General features: G+C 35.4%; 1 protein-coding gene and 2 long non-coding RNA genes across 4 annotated transcripts; 2 read left to right on the top strand and 1 right to left on the bottom strand.

Moving 5' to 3' along the window:
* The first annotated feature begins 1,613 nt into the window (after positions 1-1,613).
* Positions 1,614-4,650, top strand: LOC125658615 (uncharacterized). The gene is made up of 3 exons (XR_008796433.1): positions 1,614-1,920; positions 4,251-4,331; positions 4,547-4,650. It is a non-coding gene; the product is annotated as an uncharacterized LOC125658615 (long non-coding RNA).
* LOC125683810 (uncharacterized) lies at positions 4,048-5,660 on the bottom strand. 2 transcript variants are annotated; one of them, XR_008796435.1, is made up of 3 exons: positions 5,402-5,660; positions 4,515-4,613; positions 4,048-4,403 (listed from the first exon to the last, which is right to left on the bottom strand). It is a non-coding gene; the product is annotated as an uncharacterized LOC125683810 (long non-coding RNA). The 2 variants fall into 2 exon arrangements; XR_008796434.1 differs by having other exon boundaries at positions 4,048-4,613.
* Positions 5,661-11,606: 5,946 nt separating this feature from the next.
* LOC125655085 (RCC1 and BTB domain-containing protein 1-like) lies at positions 11,607-18,057 on the top strand. Its single transcript, XM_056142872.1, has 2 exons — positions 11,607-11,927; positions 17,095-18,057. The coding sequence occupies exons 1-2, from the start codon at positions 11,609-11,611 to the stop codon at positions 17,571-17,573; spliced, it is 798 nt and encodes a 265-aa protein (XP_055998847.1). The 5' UTR covers positions 11,607-11,608; the 3' UTR covers positions 17,574-18,057.
* The last annotated feature ends 956 nt before the right edge of the window (positions 18,058-19,013 follow it).

Consider the following 19,013-nt stretch of genomic DNA (forward strand, 5'->3'; position numbering starts at 1 on the left):
CGTAAATTTTCACTAATATGGAGACGTCACCATTGCCGGTGAAGGGCTACAAATTTTAGGCCTATACTCGGCGCTTACGGCCATTGGGCAGGGAGGGATCTTTGTCGTGCCACACCTGCTGTGACACGGGACCTCAGTGTTTGCAGTCTCATCCGAAGGACCGCCCCATTTAGTCGCCTCCTACGATAAGCAAGAGGTTCTGAGGACCTATTCTAACCCGGATCCCCACGGGAGTGCACTTCACTTTATAAAAAGGGGTCGGAACCCCAAGGGTCCGATAATGACCCTTCCCTTGTCTGTGTATACATATAGGTCTAGTCTGTATATTTAATTTCTAACGACCTTCATAAAAGCACAGAAACGATCCACTTGCAAAATTGGGATTTTAACCCCTCTCCCATTACCAAATCATTTTATTATCATATTTTCCTTAAAATGTGCATGTATTATGCAGTTAGTCAGTTGCATTAAAGGTATTGATCTGACGGGGGAAAAAAACTGAGTACGTGGAATCGCAACGTCTTGGATCATTAAATCAACTGTTTCTAAAGAAATTTAATTTCTGAACATGAGAATAATAATGTCTTGGAACCCCTCTAATGTTAAATATACATGTGATCTAACGGTGATGCAGGAATATGTAACTATACCCCCCCCCCCCAATATCTGTTCTCGTTATTATTACATGCAAAGTTTGATATATTGACTACCCCCCCCCCCTCACTTTTTAAAATATGAATTCGATCTTGCATTGTCTTTATATTTATTTCAGCAAACTGGTAACAAGGGCTAGGCCCGTTTTGGACCCGAACTCTATGATACAATGAATTTACTATATTTGTGGTATCACAGAGCCCGGGCCCAAAACGAACTTGACCCCTGTGAGACTGACATTTTTGTGGGTGTGCATAACAAAGAAGGACAACTCTAATTGATTTAAGGTTCGGGCTCGGACTGTACAATATTTTTGTGCAAAAGCAGACTGCAAGTCATTGTGATTGTTTTCTTCCTACAAAGTATAAACAAACTCGGTCAGGTAAATACTACCACAAAATGATCTCAGGCGGGGCCAGCATGGCGGCCATATTGCTCATTTACGTGCATGTAGGAACACTTACGATAACCCTAGACCACTCGTAGGGTTACGATCAATACTGATCGTAAATCGCAAATCGTAACTTTTAGTGAAACGGTCTTACGTGCTACGTTCACATTTAAGTCTACGTTTACGATCTACGATCGTTTAGTGAAACGGCCGCCTGGGCTTCGGCTCCAATTCTCCGTTAAATGGTAAGGATCAGGCAGAGAACAGGTACCACGGTTGTACAGCAACTTTACCGTATATCTCCTTTTCGCTTCTTCTGACAAAGAGTTCGCATATGTTGATAAAATGTCGTTATCGGTAGACTTCTTCATACTAATCGCCATTATCAATTTTGGTTCTGCCAACCAGTTTACACGCATGCCCGAATCGTGACGTCACAGTACGCTTCGGCGAACATTCCTATAGTAACCGGAAATACAGAACACAATCAGGTAATAGCCGTGTTTCGAGTTACTCCGGAACACAGTGTTTATTCTGTGTTTAGTCACGCCGCGTCAAAAATGTTCCACAGGGCTACTTCCGGTTTATCGTTGTTTACCTTTGTTTACCAACAGTCGACACTTCGTGTATTAGGTCTAGGCTTAATTTTGTCGATCATCATGAAATTGAAATACACATTTAAAGTTTGGGGTGTATGCGGTACATATTTGTTTATGAGCGTTTGATAAGCTACTATTGATCTACGAAATACAACGAAAGACTTCGTCAAGAACAGAAGAAGACGATGTCGTGTAACTCACACAAGGCCCAGCTGTCTAGTAACCGGAGGGGTAAAGGAAAAGAACGTATTAGACTCACTGAAACCTGTCAAACAGGTAAAATGAAAATTAGGACATTATATATATATATATATATATATATATATATATATATATGTGTGTGTGTGTGTGTGATTAAACAAAACACAATGTGCACTGCTTCATAAAGCAGACATTAGGTCCAGTACAGTCTAGGGCCTATGTGAAATAGAATTTATGTTACCAAATCAGGGTCAAAATGGACATAAACATGTAACATGTATAACCAGGTCCATTCCAAAGACTATTTCTACCTACATAGCTATTGAAAGCTACTTAAAGTAGCTACTTTTACCTACTTTCACATGTTTTTAAAGATATAAAGAAATAATAATTAAGGCACATCTTTTAAACAGGTCAGTCGTTTTATGTATCATGTTGTGCATGTGCATGACAAAATTCGGAGTGTAAATTTAAATACTTTACGAGGGTGGAAAATGTAGAGGAAATTGCATGAAAAATCGACTCAAAAACTTTTAATGTAAGAGTGCATGAATGTTAACTTTAAAATTAATAAAGATTTGTAAAACATTCTAGACTTCTTATCATGTATCTTTGATCCTAAGTTCCTAGAGAATGGAAGTGGGTGCAGTTATTGATGCAAATTTGAAAGTAATCATTTTTGTCCAATATTTTTGTGGTATTCATTGTCAGTATAAGTGAATCAAGAAATTTGGTACACACCATGTTGCGCCGTTTCTGCGTTTGACCACGAAATGCAAGTAAAGGAAAACGTAGGTAAAAATAGCTACCTGGAGTAGGTTTAAATACCTAGGTAGCTATAAGTAGACTATTTCTACCTATGTAGCATAGGTAGAAATAGTCTTTGGACTGGACCTGATAATTATTGATATAAAATATAGATAATGACAATACACAGTGAAAAGTAAGAGATTAGCTATAATATTATAGGTATTTGAAATGGCTTTATTATTTAAAGCTAGTTTAGATTGAATTAGACTGGGTTTCTGAGTGCAATGGTATAGCCATATGTGGGTGAGGATAAAATTATCTACTTGGGTATAGTCAATATGCTGTCTAATTTGAAAATAATTATTTATCAACTAATACTTGTGTTACAAATTAAGTCTTTGGAGTTTGACTTCCAATGATATACTCATGTAATTGGAAGAATTTTTAGCATGACTATTGATTATTGTAGTCATTTTATTGACTTTTCACAATCCAGTAGGTATTTGTAATTACTGCTAATATTTATATCACTGAACAAAATATATATCTGATCATGATTAAGGTGATATTATTCCTTTCAGCAACATAATTTCAATTATGTGCTCATAGACTGGTCCAGCACAATCTCTAGTATAATTAGCTATATAAATATGCTAATCAAGCTATATAGCTTTTTAAAGCTAATTGAAATTGCTTGATATAACTATTTCAAATCTTCTATTAAATATATTTTTAAAGCATAAAAATTGAATTTCTAAGTGAAAATATTTCATCCTTGTACTTAAAACAACACACTGAAAACAAAAAAAAAGCTTCTTAAACTATGTACCTTAGGAAGAATTTTGATTCAAAATTGTCAAATGTTTAGGATTATTAAGTTGTTACAGATTCCACATTGTAAAGTCATCATATACTTATCAAAGTATCGACACACACAAGGTAGTGGACAGTTATCAATACAAAAGAAATTCTCTTTTCATGAAAATTCTTAAAATGACATATGATATATACCTAGAATAGTGTTGTGGTTAGTTCAAAGTACATGTATATTGTTATGTGTCATTGCACTTAAGAAATTTAATCGAAACTAGCTTAATGAAGCTGTTTGAAATAGCTTTATAAAACTATATAGTTAAATATAGAGATTGTGCTGGGCCTGATAGATATAGCAATACAGAGGAAATCCGTCATATGCATCAAAAGTTTGAAAAAGGTGAATTGACTTAAATATAAATTTATGAACAAAATTGAAAAAAAGAAGAAATTAGGAAGAATCTTTTGTGTTCATTTAAAACATGTTGGGTAGATTTTGAAGTTGTTTAACTCGGCTTTATACATGATGTCAGATCTTTGAATGCAAGCAAGCTCTCATATGACTACAATGTATAGGGGAAATCAGATATATGTACAATGAATATGGTAAGCTTTATTGATAAAAATCATGAAAACTCATACAGTCACAGTTTTAATATGAATTACTTCATGTATTTCGAAATAAGTTAAAAAAAAATATACATGTATGTGCAGTGAACAGTATTTTTAACAAATACATGAATTATAATTTCAGCATTATTTTTTTTTTTTTATATACATCTTTGCTTCTCAAATTGACAAAAGCCTATTATCAATATTGTGGCATCCCTCCTCTTTTTCAGGTATATCATTATGGGAACAGGATCATTTTCCATGCCTTTCACTTGAGGTCTTCAGTTTCATCATTAATCATCTGAATGTCGGTATGCCAAACTCTCATGATGTCATGCCATTACTGGATATTCCTTAACACTGGTTTATTTAATCCACACTACCTATAACATTGCCAAAATATTAGATTGAAAATTTTCAAATACACAAGATTTGAAGCAGCAAAAGAAAAGAATTACATATGTATAACACACAAAAAAGAAATTAATTCTCACCTGGCTTATATGAACTTTTTACTCCTTTTTAGCTCCCTTTCACTGCATACCAGCCAATAACTAGCAGTCATTATATGCAGATCAGCCATTGTTATCAACCTGTGTATATATATGTTGAATAAAATATGAATGAAAATTGTTGTTCTTTGTTATTCTTTTTAAAAAATATATATACTCAATAGTATATTTCCTTACACAGTACTGAATCAAAGGGGTAGGAGAGCAAATATATAATATACATGTATAACCTGGCTCATGTTCAGCTGGTTCCATTCTTGTATACAAGTGGTTTGAGTGGAAATGTACATATCTGATGTACATGCAAAGTACCTTGATTGCACAGGCAATATGCATCACTTGTGTTCGAATTTACTATTAAAGATACTCTTTAATAGTAAATTCGACCCCAAGCGATGCATATTACGTGTGCTTGATTGGTATTAAAAGTTGAGTAAATTCGACCCCAAGCGATGCATATTGCCTGTGCTTGATTGGTATTAAAAGTTGGAGAAAAGATCAATGTTCTTTGATATAATTCAAAATTTTGCAGTGAATGAGCCATCGGTATGGAGCTTGAATAAATGATCATGCAAATTCTAATATAGATCCGTAGGGATATATTATCTGGTGTTCACATATTTTATTTAATTGGCAGATATTATATATGCCCCCCCCCCCCCCTTCTCACTCCCTTGTGAAATTGCTGCGTAATTTTTATGAGCCTGAACCATGAGTTCATAATTGAAATTCTCTATTTAATGTCACATGAACACCGTTTAGTAAGTACATACACTGCTCAGATGTGGATGAGGGTACAAGTATACCTATTCTTAAGATTGACAAGATTTTGCACAGTCTATATTATATTTTTAAGAGTCAGTACAAACCTCTTGGTTTTCCTAAAAGTTAATATAAGCAAACTGGCTAGAACAATGATGTTTCTTTGTTGGTTCAGCTTTCATGGAATGTAATAATCGCACTCAATTTCGGCTGCTCGTGGTTTTCTACACAAATGACGCCATCGTTTCCTCTGCGTGGACGCTTTTCCCGGGTTTGGGAAAAGGTAAACTTGACATCTTCCCAAGTAAATATATATCCCTTGCTATCCTTTATCTGATTTGCGACAGTTTGTGCCGCAAAATCTATATTTTGTGTAGTAGGGTGAATTAATATCAATAATTTATTTTATTTTTAGTGTAAATAAAATATGTAAGTTGCAAAACATAAACTTTTATTGGATTATATAATGGTCTTCCATATTTCTCTATTTAGATATGTAGTAATGTAATTATGACCTTAATGGCTTTCCTTATGATTAAACCATGCATGCAGTTGTTGTTCATGGTCTATTTAATTCATTTTGGTTGGCTAAGCTTAGTGTCAAAGGTTATATGTCATGGGTTTTGTGAGTTCTGTTGGATTTTTAGATAGTCAGTTGTATTCAATAGCAGAGTGTTGAAGGGTGGTTTTCTTTGCATATCTTTTGACATCTTTTTTCTGACTTGAGGTTCCTTGAAAATCAGTTATCTTCCTATTTTTGATATTTTGGCTCTGGTACCATATATCTGAGCTGCTATTTACATGTCAGAAATAGATTTATTTCTTCAATAAACTCATAACCTGTCACGGATGGTCTGTGTGGTCATTAGAACCGGTTTGCAACCCCGTAACAGAAATGGCGCCCAACGTTTAATGACGTAACCCACCTGAGCCTCTCGTCACTGGAAACACATCCTGAAGAGCCTCACGGGAAGTACAACCGGAAGTTCTCATTGAAGAATTGTAAACAAATGAAGATTCCGAAGATGTGAGGTACATGTGATAGTTTTTAAGTTACCAGTCTTATTTATTTACTTTTTGACACATCGATAGTGATTGTGTTGTGTCAATATTGTACTTCATAAACTCAAACTACACAATTCGGAAGCAACCCTGAGTTATAAGCAGGACATTTCATTCCGAATTTCCTTAAGTGAATTGACGCATTCTTGTGGAGATCCATGCCTTTGGTCAGAGACAGGACTGTGCCAAACTTTTAATTAGTATATTGATATGCTGTTGCATAAATGTCAATGTATATAATTTCAGTGTAATACTCATAGAGAGCTGACTAGTGCACTTGGTAGAAATTATAGTGTATAGTGTTTGTTTACATTGAAAGTTGAAACACATTTTAACAGGTCAAGTGTTATTTACATTTAAGAAGTATATCAAAAGTATTTGTGAATATTTTTTTTTACATATAACTGAGGTTTGTAGATAGATATTTACAATCATGGTTTAGTACAAGTATTGAAGTTACTGATTTGAAAGAGTGTTGAGAGAGAATCTGATGCAAGAAAGATATTAACATTCATTAACTTACAGTGACTTTAATAACAGGATTGTGACTGAATATTTATTGATATAAGAGGTCAGTGCTTGGATCAAAGGTGTTATTTAGATGCAGTTCAGTCAAATCAGGTGTGTTGGTACTTAGTGTACATGGATAAATAGGCAAAGTGTAAATAGGTGAAACATCTTACCAGTCCCCTCAAGCAATTCAAATTTACTCTTTAGCAAATAAGGGTGTACAATAGAGTTACTCTTTGCAAATAAGAGTGTTATTGTTTATGGGTACACATATGCCGAAAAACGTATGCAAAACATTTTGCGATTCATGACAATTATTGGTACCACGCGCGGTTTATTTCCGATTTGGGTTATAACCATCGTGTTTTGTTTCACGTATACGGAAATTTAGTTTACTGGCGCATTTTCATTCGCTAACTATAACACAATGGCGGAAGTACCTGAACAGTATAAAAGACTACTGGAAACTTTAGGACAAATGGAAGTTGTACCGAAAGCCGATAATCCAGATGATCTGGTGCAATGGATGAAAGAATATGTAGAGTCAAAAGCTGAAACTACAGTAAAAACTGAAAAGGTAGAAACACAGCCAGGGAATCAGAAGAAATATCAACACATTGTCCAACCCCTGAGGTTCAGTTTATTCTCTGGGAATGATAAGTCAAAAGGATCAGACACAACATTTGACTTATGGCTATACGAGGTGCAATGTGTCATGAGAGATAAAGTGCATTCAGAGGAAGACATTGCACAGGCGGTCAGGAGATCACTTCGAGGAGAAGCAGGCAGAGTGATTATGAATCTAGGTCCTGATGCAAATTTGCAGAAAATCATTTCAAAACTAAACAGCGTCTATGGAGATATTGATGAACGGGAAAATATCTTAGGAGAATTTTATGGAACCAAGCAGGCACGAGATGAAGATGTAACAACTTGGAGTTGCAGATTGGAGAATATCATGCAAAGAGCAATTAAAGTGGGAGCAGTCAAACTTGAGATGGCAGATGAGATGCTGCATGATATGCTATATAAGGGTTTGAAACCTGAGTTAAAGGCCAGTTGCCATTACGAAAAGGAGATACACAAGAGTTTTGATGACTTACGAGTTGCTTTGAGAAAACTTGAAAAAGAGCTTAAGTTGGATGAGGAGGATAACAAGAAGGTTCAAGTGAAGCAAGCAGTTGCACAGAAAGCAGATTCGGGTGAGATTGAAGGAGTGTTGAAACAAATAACTCATCGACTTGAGAATTTGGAATATCAGAACAGAGGAAGGAAACGATACAGAGGATCTGGAAATAGGAACAGAGACAAAAACTATTACAGGAAAGACAAAGAGGATGATAAATCACAAGAACAGGTTAACGACCAGTATCCAGACATTGTTTGTAGGAGATGTGGCCGTGAAGGACACATAGAGCGAGGTTGTCGTGCAAACAGGGATGTTCACGGTAAACCTTTGACTTTAAACTACAACAAGTCTATGAAAAGAGGTCATCCATAGACTTCAACAGAAAACAAGACCTCATATCATCAGTAAAAAAATTGAATACTTTACCACCTGGATTATGTGGAGATCCAACTGAATCAAGTATCTTAATTAATGGGATTGAAGCTAAAGCACTCATTGACACAGGTTCCACAGTTTCTACGATTAGTAAACAATTTTATGAAGATCATTTCAAAGAAATTCCTGTTCAAGATTTAGGATCTTTGCTAAAAATCGAATGCGCTGATGGACAACATTTACCCTACGAAGGCTTTATTACACTTGATTTACAAGTGTTAGAAATGAAACCAATAACATCAATTCTACTCGTCATACCAGATAGTCCTTACAACCAGAAAGTACCGATATTATTAGGGACAAATATTTTGAATACCTTAATGAAATTGTTTCAGGAGAAACATGGAGACAAATATTTGGAGAAATCAAAGTTGACAACACCATGGTATTTATCTTTTCGAGCTATTTTACTTAGAGAAAAGGAATTAAGGAAAAACCGTTATAGATTAGGATTAGTTAGGAGTGCCGAGAATACAACAGTCAGAGTACAACCAAATTCCAGGATAGTTGTTAAGGGTTGTATAGATCAGGCAATACCATACCAACAAACATTAGCAATGCTACATCCTACAACTGAGACAAAACTCAACAAAGATCTTGACATAGAACCATCATTGATAGAGTGTGATACTAGTAAAAGAGGATTGGATCCAGTAGACGTATACATCAGCAATGTTACTACCAGAACTGTTATCATTCAACCAAGGTCAATTATATGCGAGATTCAGCCAGTATTGGAACAAGACGTAAATGAGGAAATTAAACGCCCATCGATAGATATCCTGAACAAGATATCACTGGAAGAGAACGAATTGTCAACTGATGAAATTCAGCAAGGGAAAGATCTTATAGCAAAGTATAGTGACCTATTCTCAGAAAGTGACACCGATGTTGGACATGCTGCAAATGTTTATCATAAAATTGAGGTAGATGATGAGAAGAGTTTTAAGCAAAGATATCGAAGAATACCCCCAGCAATGATCAACGAAGTACGAGATCACTTAAAGATACTTTTGAGATCCGGAATTATTAGAAAATCTCATTCTCCATGGTCGTCAAATGTAGTTTTAGTAAAGAAGAAAGATAACTCCTTAAGATTTTGCATCGACTATCGACAACTAAACAAAAGGACAAAGAAAGATGCGTATGCTTTACCAAGAATTGAGGAAATGTTAGACTGTTTAGCAGGAAATAAGTTCTTCTCCGTGATCGATATGAAGTCGGGATATCATCAGGTTGAAATTTATGAGCAACATAAGGAGAGAACAGCATTTACGGTAGGGCCGCTAGGATTATATGAATTTAACCGTATGCCATTTGGTCTGTCTGGAGCACCTGCCACATACCAGCGTTTAATGCAGGAAGTTTTAGGAGACTTACATTTGAAAATTTGTTGCATTTTCATTGATGATGTGATCATCTTTTCTTCATCATTTCAAGAGCATTTAGAGAGACTGCAGTTCGTCTTTGATCGTATTAAAGAGGCAAATTTGAAACTTTCTCCGAAAAAGTGTATTTTCTTCAAGAAAAAAGTTAAATATGTAGGACATGTCGTTTCAGCATCAGGTGTAGAAACAGACCCAGAAAAGATTTCAAAAGTTGTAAGCTGGCCAATACCAACCAATGCAGAAGAGGTAAGGAAATTTATTGGATTTGCGGGATACTTCAGACGATTCATTCAGAACTTCAGTCAGTTGTCCAAACCTCTCACAGAATTATTTCCAAGTACATCAAAGAAAAAGAAAAAGAAACATGCTAAAGATTGGGAATGGGGTGAAAGACAACAAACAGCATTTGATATATTGAAAACAAAACTTTCATCAACTCCAGTTTTAAGTTATCCAGACTTTGCAAAACCTTTTGAATTACATACAGATGCAAGTGGACAAGGTTTAGGAGCAGTGCTTTACCAGGATCATGACGGTTTAAAAAAAGTTATTGCATTTGCAAGCAGAGGATTGTCGAAATCAGAACAGAATTACCCAGCCCATAAACTTGAGTTTTTGGCGTTGAAGTGGGCTGTAGTGGACAAATTTCATGATTATTTATATGGGAATTCTTTTACAGTTTTAACAGACAACAATCCACTAACCTATGTGTTGACATCTGCCACTCTGGACGCAACAGGACATAGATGGCTTGCAGCATTAGGGACTTACAAGTTTGACATCAGGTACAGGCCTGGAGCAAACAATCAGGATGCCGATTCCTTGTCTCGGATTCCATTATCTAAAGAATCTGTTAAGTCGATATGCAAGAAACTGGACATTGCTAGCATCGAAAGTTTTGGCAGTCCAAATACAACTGACATAGTGCAGATAGATCTAAACATGGATGTGTGCATGGATGTGGACTGGAAAACACTACAGTTCCAAGATAGTAATATTAGACCCTGGATGGAAAGAGTCCTCACGGGAGATAAACCAAAGAAGGGTCAGATGCCACGCAGTCCTTTATTTAAAATGTTCGATCGTCTGAGTATAGAAGATGGAATATTGTACAGAGAAGTTACTCTTCAAGATCAGATCAAGAAACAACTTATTTTGCCGTCAGTGAAAATACCAACGGTATTACAACTATTACATGATGAAATGGGTCATCCTGGCAGGGAACGAACATCATCACTGATAAAGGAAAGATTTTATTGGCCTGGTATGTCTAGGGACATTGAGCAATGGATAACAACTTGCGACAGATGTATAAAGAGGAAGGCACAACCTGACCGAGCACCATTGGTAAGTATTACTTCTACCCAGCCATTAGAATTAATCTGCATTGATTTTCTATCTCTGGAACAATCAAAGGGAGGACAACAAAATATATTGGTAGTTACAGACCACTTCACTCGTTATGCACAGGCTTATCCTACTAGGAACCAAACAGCAAAAACCACTGCAGATGTTTTATTTAACCAATTCATTGTTCACTATGGAATTCCAAAACGCATACATTCGGACCAGGGAGCAAATTTCGAAAGCAACTTAATTAAAGAACTCTGTAAATTAATTTCACATAATTGCAACCCCGTAACATTTGTCAAAAACAATTTTGTTACCAGTGTAAACAAAATTAACCGGAAGTACCCCTGTGGAACATTTTGCTCATATCACGTGACCGGCGTGACTAAATACGAAAAATCCCGGGTGTTCCGGAGGAACTCGAAACACGGCTATTGGAAATGGCGTTCCCTTTTTCTGCCGATTACATCAATACTTTTAATATAAATAACGAAGATGTGGAAAATGTGGAAAATGTTTCAGAGAAGGATTATTTTCCATTTGATCCAGACGTGGCAGATGTAGCTCTAATTGTGGAGGGAAAGAAGTTACACGTCTCTAAAATGGTGTTAATGGATGCGTCGCCAGTTTTTAGGAAAATGTTCACCGGGGATTTCAAAGAAAAAACTGCAACGGAACTTGAGCTTCCTGGAAAAGAATATTCTACTTTCGTTTTGTTTTTGAGATGCATATTTCCGAGGGAATATATAAAGATGACGGGTAATTATCTATATTAATTAGAAATAAAAATTATGAAAAAGTCAAGTTCTTTCTTGATTGAAGCATAAATATTACCTGCATTCAAAGTCTACTACGATGCATTCTGATCATCAATACGTCGAATTACCGAAATGCCCGTGATTTACCGACATGCCCCCAAATATTACCGATATACCCCTTTAAAAATATTATTAAAGCATTTTTTAAAGTAATATATTGAAAGATTGGGTTGATTATGGAAAAGGAATGAGACTTAATCTAAGGAAGGTAACGGTAACTCGTGCTATAATTTTTTCTTAACCCACTACACTAAAGCTTATACTCTGTATGACACCACGTCACAAGATAACGATTTAAATGGTTTGTGAAATTATTTGTATCGATCGATTTTTGTTTGTCTATCATCGTAGTTCAGTAGTTAAAGCATTGGGTGGTGAAACGAAGACCTCGAGTTCAAATCCCAGTCTTTTGTTCATATTTGTGTTGAAATAATTTTTTTGAAAATCATGCTTTCATCATATATATAATATATATATATATATATATATATATATTGGGATAAATATCCGATACAATCTTCTAGAGTGCTCGACGTGGCCTCACATATATATATATATATATATATATATATATATATATATATATATATATCCAAATATAAAGAGTTGATATTATACAGTCAAAATAATTCAACAAAAAAGCAGGAAAATATACAGTTCCAAAATATATTTAAATCACTAGCGCTTTCTGGATTTTAACATCCATCCTCAGATGAATACCAATAATGAATATATATATATATATATATATATATATATATATATATATATATATATATATATATACTTATTGTATATTATTATATCTCAATTCGTACTGATATATTAAGAAATTGACTAAAGTAGAATAAACTTTAGCAAACACATTTCAACAAATACTTAGCTTTTATGATTGTTTTAGCTCACCTGAGCTGATGTCTCAAGTGAGCGTTTCTGATCAAAATTTATTCGTTGTCTGTCGGTGTCGTCGTTGTAAACTTTTCACATTTCCAGAACCACGGGGTCAATTTCAACTAAACTTGGCACAAAACATCCTTGGATGAAAGGCTTTCAAGTTTGTTGAAATGAAGGGTCATGCCCTTTCAAAGGGAAGATAATCACTATAATAGGCCTAAGGGTGGGATCATTTAAAAATGTTCTTCTCAAGAACCACTGAGCCAGAGGAGTTGACATTGACATGAAAACTTCCTGAAATAGTGCAGCTTCAAATTCGTTCCAATCGTGGCCCCCGGGGGTAGGTTGGTGCCAAAATAGGGAATCAAAGTTTTACATGGGTAAAATCTTTAAAAACCTTCTTCTCAAAAACCACTGTCAGAAGAGATTCACATGAAAGCTTCCTGACATACTGCAGATTCAAGTATATTAAAATCATGGTCCCGAAGGTATTATGGGGCCAAAATAGAGGATCAAAGTTTTATATGCAAATATATAGGAAAATCTTTAAAAATATTCTTCTCAAGAGTCACTGGGCTAGGAAAGTACAAATTTACACGAAAGCATTCTAACATAGTGCAGATTCAAAGTTTTACATACAAATATATAGGGACAATTATTAAAACTCTTCTTCTCAAGAACCATTGGACCAGGAAAATAGAAATTTACATGAAAGCGACTTAGCGTCCTGACATTGTGCAGATTCAAGTTTGTTCAAATCATGGTCCCCGGTGGGTATAGGGGATCAACAAACATACAACTATATGGGGGAAAATCAGTAAAAATCTTCTTCAGATCTGAAGAATCACTGGACCAGTAAAGTTTACATTTATATTAAAGCTTCCTGACATAGTGCAGCCATGATGGTCCCCAGGGGTAGGATGGGGCCACAATGGGGGGTCAAAATTTTACATACTAATGTATAAAGAAAATCTTTTAAAAAAAATCTTCTCAATAACCATTGGGCCAAAGAAGTTTACATTTGCATGAAAGCTTCCTGACATAGTGCAGATTCAAGTTTGTAAAAGCCATGGTCACTAAGGGTAGGTTGGGGCTACAATAGGGACCAATGTTTTACATGCAAATAATGGAAAATCTTTAGATATGGGCCAATGACTCAGGTGAGCGATGTGGCCCATGCACCTCTTGTTTAAATTTCTAATTAGCGGTAAAATTTGAGGTTTTATTGACGTTAATTCTTTTATTACATAAGTAATAAGTCATGGTGACCTACTTTTTGAATTTTGCAGGTAATTATTATTAAATGGATTTTGAAGCATATCTTGGACACGTTTGAGCCTATGATCATCAAAAGTTGTCAGTTGGTGGATCATGGGACCTTAAACTGCGTCATGTAAAAAGTATGTCACCATGACCTACTTTCTGAATTTTATGGCCAATCATTTATGAATACATTTTAGGTTGTTATTTCAGATACCAAGAGGTTTAGAATCATCAAACCTTGAAAGTTGATGCGTCTAGAGGCCTCAAAACATATTTATAAAAAAACTAGGTCATAGTGACCTACTTTTTGAATTTTGCAGACATTCAAATTTCGCATTTTCAATTTTAGATGCATATTTTAGACACTATGAATGCTAGGATCATCAAACTTTGTCAGTTGATGCATCTTGAGTCTTCATAGTTTGTTGACCAAAACGTAGGTCACCGTGACCTACTTTAGGAATTTGACGGCTATATTTTAATATTTCAGATACTATTTGACTTACAATCATCAAACTTTGTCAGTTGATGGGTCTTGAGTCTTTAGAGTGTGTCGACCAAAAAGTAGGTCACTGTGACCTACTTTTGGAATTTGACGTTTATATCTGAATATTTCAGATGCTATTTGACTTCAATTATCAAACTTTATCAGTTGATGCATCTTGAGTCTTTGGAGTGTGTCGACCAAAAAGTAGGTCACTGTGGCCTTCTTTTGGAATTTGACGGCTATATTTGAAGCATCTTGAGTCTTCAGTGTGTCGACCAAAAGTAGGTCACAGTGCATTAAAAACTTGTTAATTGATGAATCTTGGTTAGTGAAAATTTTTGCCTGTTCTACAATGTATCAGAAGAGGGATTCTAGGCCCATGGGCCTCTTGTTAAATTATGTATCTCCCTTTGACTATGTAATCAAATCCGTGTAAATATTGTAATTAATATGTGTATTGATTAAATACAAGTAACAAGAATTGATATTATAAAACAAAAAGACAAACAAAAATAGATATACATGTTGTGAATAGTCAGGAATACTTTTTTAGTCCTAATTACATTATGATATGGAAAATCTTATGGCCTGTTGATACGGGTTGTTGATGGAATTTGGTGGTATTCCAATGTAAGGTGTATACTGTAGCAGATTGTTCCAGTGTCAATAATAATATGACATTGTGGTATATTCAATTCTGAGCAATCAACAGCGGCACTTTAGGCAAGTGGTGTACTGATAAATTGTATATGCAAGTGGGAAACACAAAATGTTGCAGGCAAGTGGCATATGCAACTGGCAAAGGAAAGTGACCATAAACAGGTGTCATATGCAACTGGCAGATACAAATGGTGAAGGTCAGTGGCTACAAACAGGCATAGATCTGACAAGTGACAAGTGCCAGTTGTGCATAGAGGTTAAACATTAAACACCAGGCAGGTGTAAAGAATATTTGTATATATTGCAACTTGTACCTCTTGTGTTTAGATAAACACCAGATAGGTGAAATTTACTATATTGATCATTTTTCATTAAAACTCGGATGAACCGGGTACGAGCCTAGACACTCTGTAAACACCCGGCACGTTACAAAATCAATCTAAATTGCTCAATTTCTTAAACTGCAATATCCATTTAAATGTATATATTAAGATAAGAAGACTGAATTCCTGATTCGTGGGAATAAAGCATTATTATCTTGTTTATTCAGCCACACGTGTTCACTGCAAGTGAGAAATACTGTTAACCTGCAGGTTGAACTGTTTAAGTGTTATAAAATGTGCTTTTTCAGGTCTAACAAAAATCCAAGACCAATAGGTCTAAAATAAAATTGTGACGCCATTACGATAGAAACAATCAGGTGAAGTGAAAATTCCCTGCAATATAATTGCTTTATAGTCACGTAATCTTAATGGTGGTATGTATACATGTGTTGCAAGGTCGCTGTTTTTGTCGCAAACAATACAAAACTGGGTCGGTCTCAGACAATTATTTTATTTCAATAGAAGGGCAAAAACCTAGAAAAAATACGAAAACATACTCACAAAAATGCACACAAGACAATACACATACATAAAGCACAAGACATAAACTAAAAAGACATTTAAACATTTTACAAGATAAATGTAAATCTTACCAGGTATCCAGTATTATAAATGAAAAATATATTTAAGTTACATCGAGTGAATCAATATGTTACCAAGGACTGTCCAATATAACCGCATTGGTACAGGGCTTAGAGTGGGGAATTTGGCGGGGTTTCTAACTTTATATAGTGCACGGGTTAGTAAGACATGCATAATTAATTAGTATTCGGTAAAATCCATTGGTCCGCAGTATTATGAACTCAGACCACTGGTCAGTCAAACGTAAAGTTGAACTAAAAATAGAAATAATTACCACCTGTACAATACAAAACATTCACACTGACTCTCACATACTTGAAAAACTAGTTTGTATTCAATTGGCTTCATGTATGCGCGCCAATATGAATACTGATATAATTACAGCGCATAAATATATTTTGAATAGATTGCAACTGTGACACATGTACACGTTGTATTTCTGTAATCACTTGTCGGTTAAAATTTTATGTCGACAGATGATTACATGTATGTCGTCTTGTCGGTTAATCATGCCGATTTCTCAGATGATTTTGTCCACTCATTAAACTGAATGATAAGTTTAAAATTCAATCGTAACAATGCGTTCACGCTCAAAATTGTATGACGATCTGACACACACCAGAAACCCCTCCCCACGAATTACGAGTTTGGAAGACCCCTATGGCCGCTTGAAAAGGGATGATACGAGGCTGAAATGGCATTAATACATGTATATAGGAATTGGAAGATAATGAGAAATATGAATGGGGATTTTCCCCGACAAATCGACATAATGATCTGACATGTGATGGACAGTAATATGCCACTATCCATAAAAGAAAATTTATCTATATTTTCAGAGAGTCGGGTTAGAGATCTCTTACCATTGGCGCATGAGTACGATGTCAAATGTGTTTTGAGGGAATGTGAAACTTTCTTGTTGACTGAACTTGAGTTCAAGAAAATAAAAGCACCTTTTCATTATGTTAGTGCGGACAATGATGTGGAATATTGTATGAAGTGTCTGTACTATGGCTCAGAATACGGCTTGAATGAGATTTACGACAACGCCTTTCAGACTGTGATTCCATACAAACTTGCACGATATGCAGATAATGAATTTTATGAATTGCTTCCAGAGAAGAACAAAAGAGAACTTCTTCAAAGTCGACTTTCCAGCATAGAAAAAGCAGGAGAAAATCTCACAAACGGATCCACACTATCCTTAACACAATCTGTGTTTGGTTTTGGATCCGTACAACCGACGAGATCCAATTCTTCCATAAAATATGATCAATCCATTGCAGTCTTTAAATGTCCGAGTGATTTATTCCTATAGAAAAACATAACGAATAAAGATCGCAAGCCGATTGATTGTCATGTACATGTAATCGCTTTCGCGTTCTGCTCAATAATTTTGAGCAAACAATATCAGAAGACGGGAATATCCATATCTTGTGATCAGTCATTCAAAAAAATGACTTTGTTAAACACCACTCTGATTCTGCGCACAAGAGCTCTTAAGTTGATAGTATACAGGTGCTGGAGTTCCTAGCTCATTGGCAATATCTACTGGGTTTTGGTGATCGAATTGTCATGCATGGACACAATTTGTGCTCCTTTATTACATGTAGCTGACCTGTTTTTATATTCTTATGAGGCAAAATTTATTCAAAAGGTTCTACATTAGAAGACAAAATCTCTTGTTGTGGCCTTCAACTCAACCTTTACGTACATCGACGACATTTTATCTATTAACAATATTCATTTTATGTTAATTCCATATATCCATGTAAACTCGAAATAAAAGACATAAAAGAGTATTCCATATTTGCTTCATATTTAGCTCACATGAGCTGAGAGCTTTTAAAAGTGAACTTTTTCGATCAGAGCGGTCTCCGTCCGTAAACTTTGAACGTTTTCCACTTATCCTCAGTACCCATTGCTTGTCGTAAAAGACAATTAAATGGAGCGGTCCTTCGGATGAGACTATAAAAATCGAAGCCCCGTTTCACAGCAGCTGTAGCATGATAAAGATCCCTTCCTGCTCAAAGACCCTTAGCACCGATCATAGGCCTAAATTTTACAGTCCTTCGCCGGCAATGGTGACGTCTCTACATGAGTGAAAGATTCTGAAGGGGGATGTTAAATAATATACAATCAACAATCTTCTCAAGAACTGCAGGGCTAATATTATCTAAACTTGTCACAAAGCATGCTTGGCTAAAAGGGATTGAAATTTGTTCAAATGAAGTGTAACACCCGTATTGAAGTGGAAATTTAAGAAGAATTAGTAAAAAAAAAAAAAATAAATAAATTACGGTATTCTTTAAAACTCTTTTTCTCAAGAACCATTGGTCCAATTTCACACACACTTGGCACATATTATTCTTGGGTAAAGGGAATTCAGGTTTGTTCAAAATGAAGGATCATGTTCTCTCCAAAAAGAAAAAAAACTCATCAAGAAAATGCACAATTAGGATCGGGTCATTTAAAAAATATCTTCTCAAGAACCAGAAAAGTCGAAACTTATATGAAAGTTTCCGGATATAGTGCAGATTCAAGTTATTCAAATCATGGCCTTTGGGCTAGTGTGAGGTCTCATTAGGGGATTTAAGCTTTACACTGGAATATATGCGATACATCTTTACAAATCTCAAGAACAACATGGTTATGGTTAGTCTTATTAAAATGCAAGCATTCCCAAGTAGTGTAGATTAAAATAGGTTCAAATTGTGGTTCCGGGCGCAGGGTGAGGTATTCCAATCTCACAATTGGG

This window comes from Ostrea edulis, chromosome 7 (genome assembly GCF_947568905.1).
Source record: "Ostrea edulis chromosome 7, xbOstEdul1.1, whole genome shotgun sequence".
NCBI classification, from domain to species: Eukaryota; Metazoa; Mollusca; class Bivalvia; order Ostreida; family Ostreidae; genus Ostrea; species Ostrea edulis.

What these genes read in the sequence shown, in the direction of transcription:
- LOC125655085 (XM_056142872.1), top strand. Translation starts at nt 11,609, where the DNA reads ATGGCGTTCCCTTTTTCTGCCGATTACATCAATACTTTTAATATAAAT. An exon ending in GGAATATATAAAGATGACGG is followed by an intron (nt 11,928 to 17,094) that starts GTAATTATCTAT and finishes CTATATTTTCAG; the next exon opens with AGAGTCGGGTTAGAGATCTC.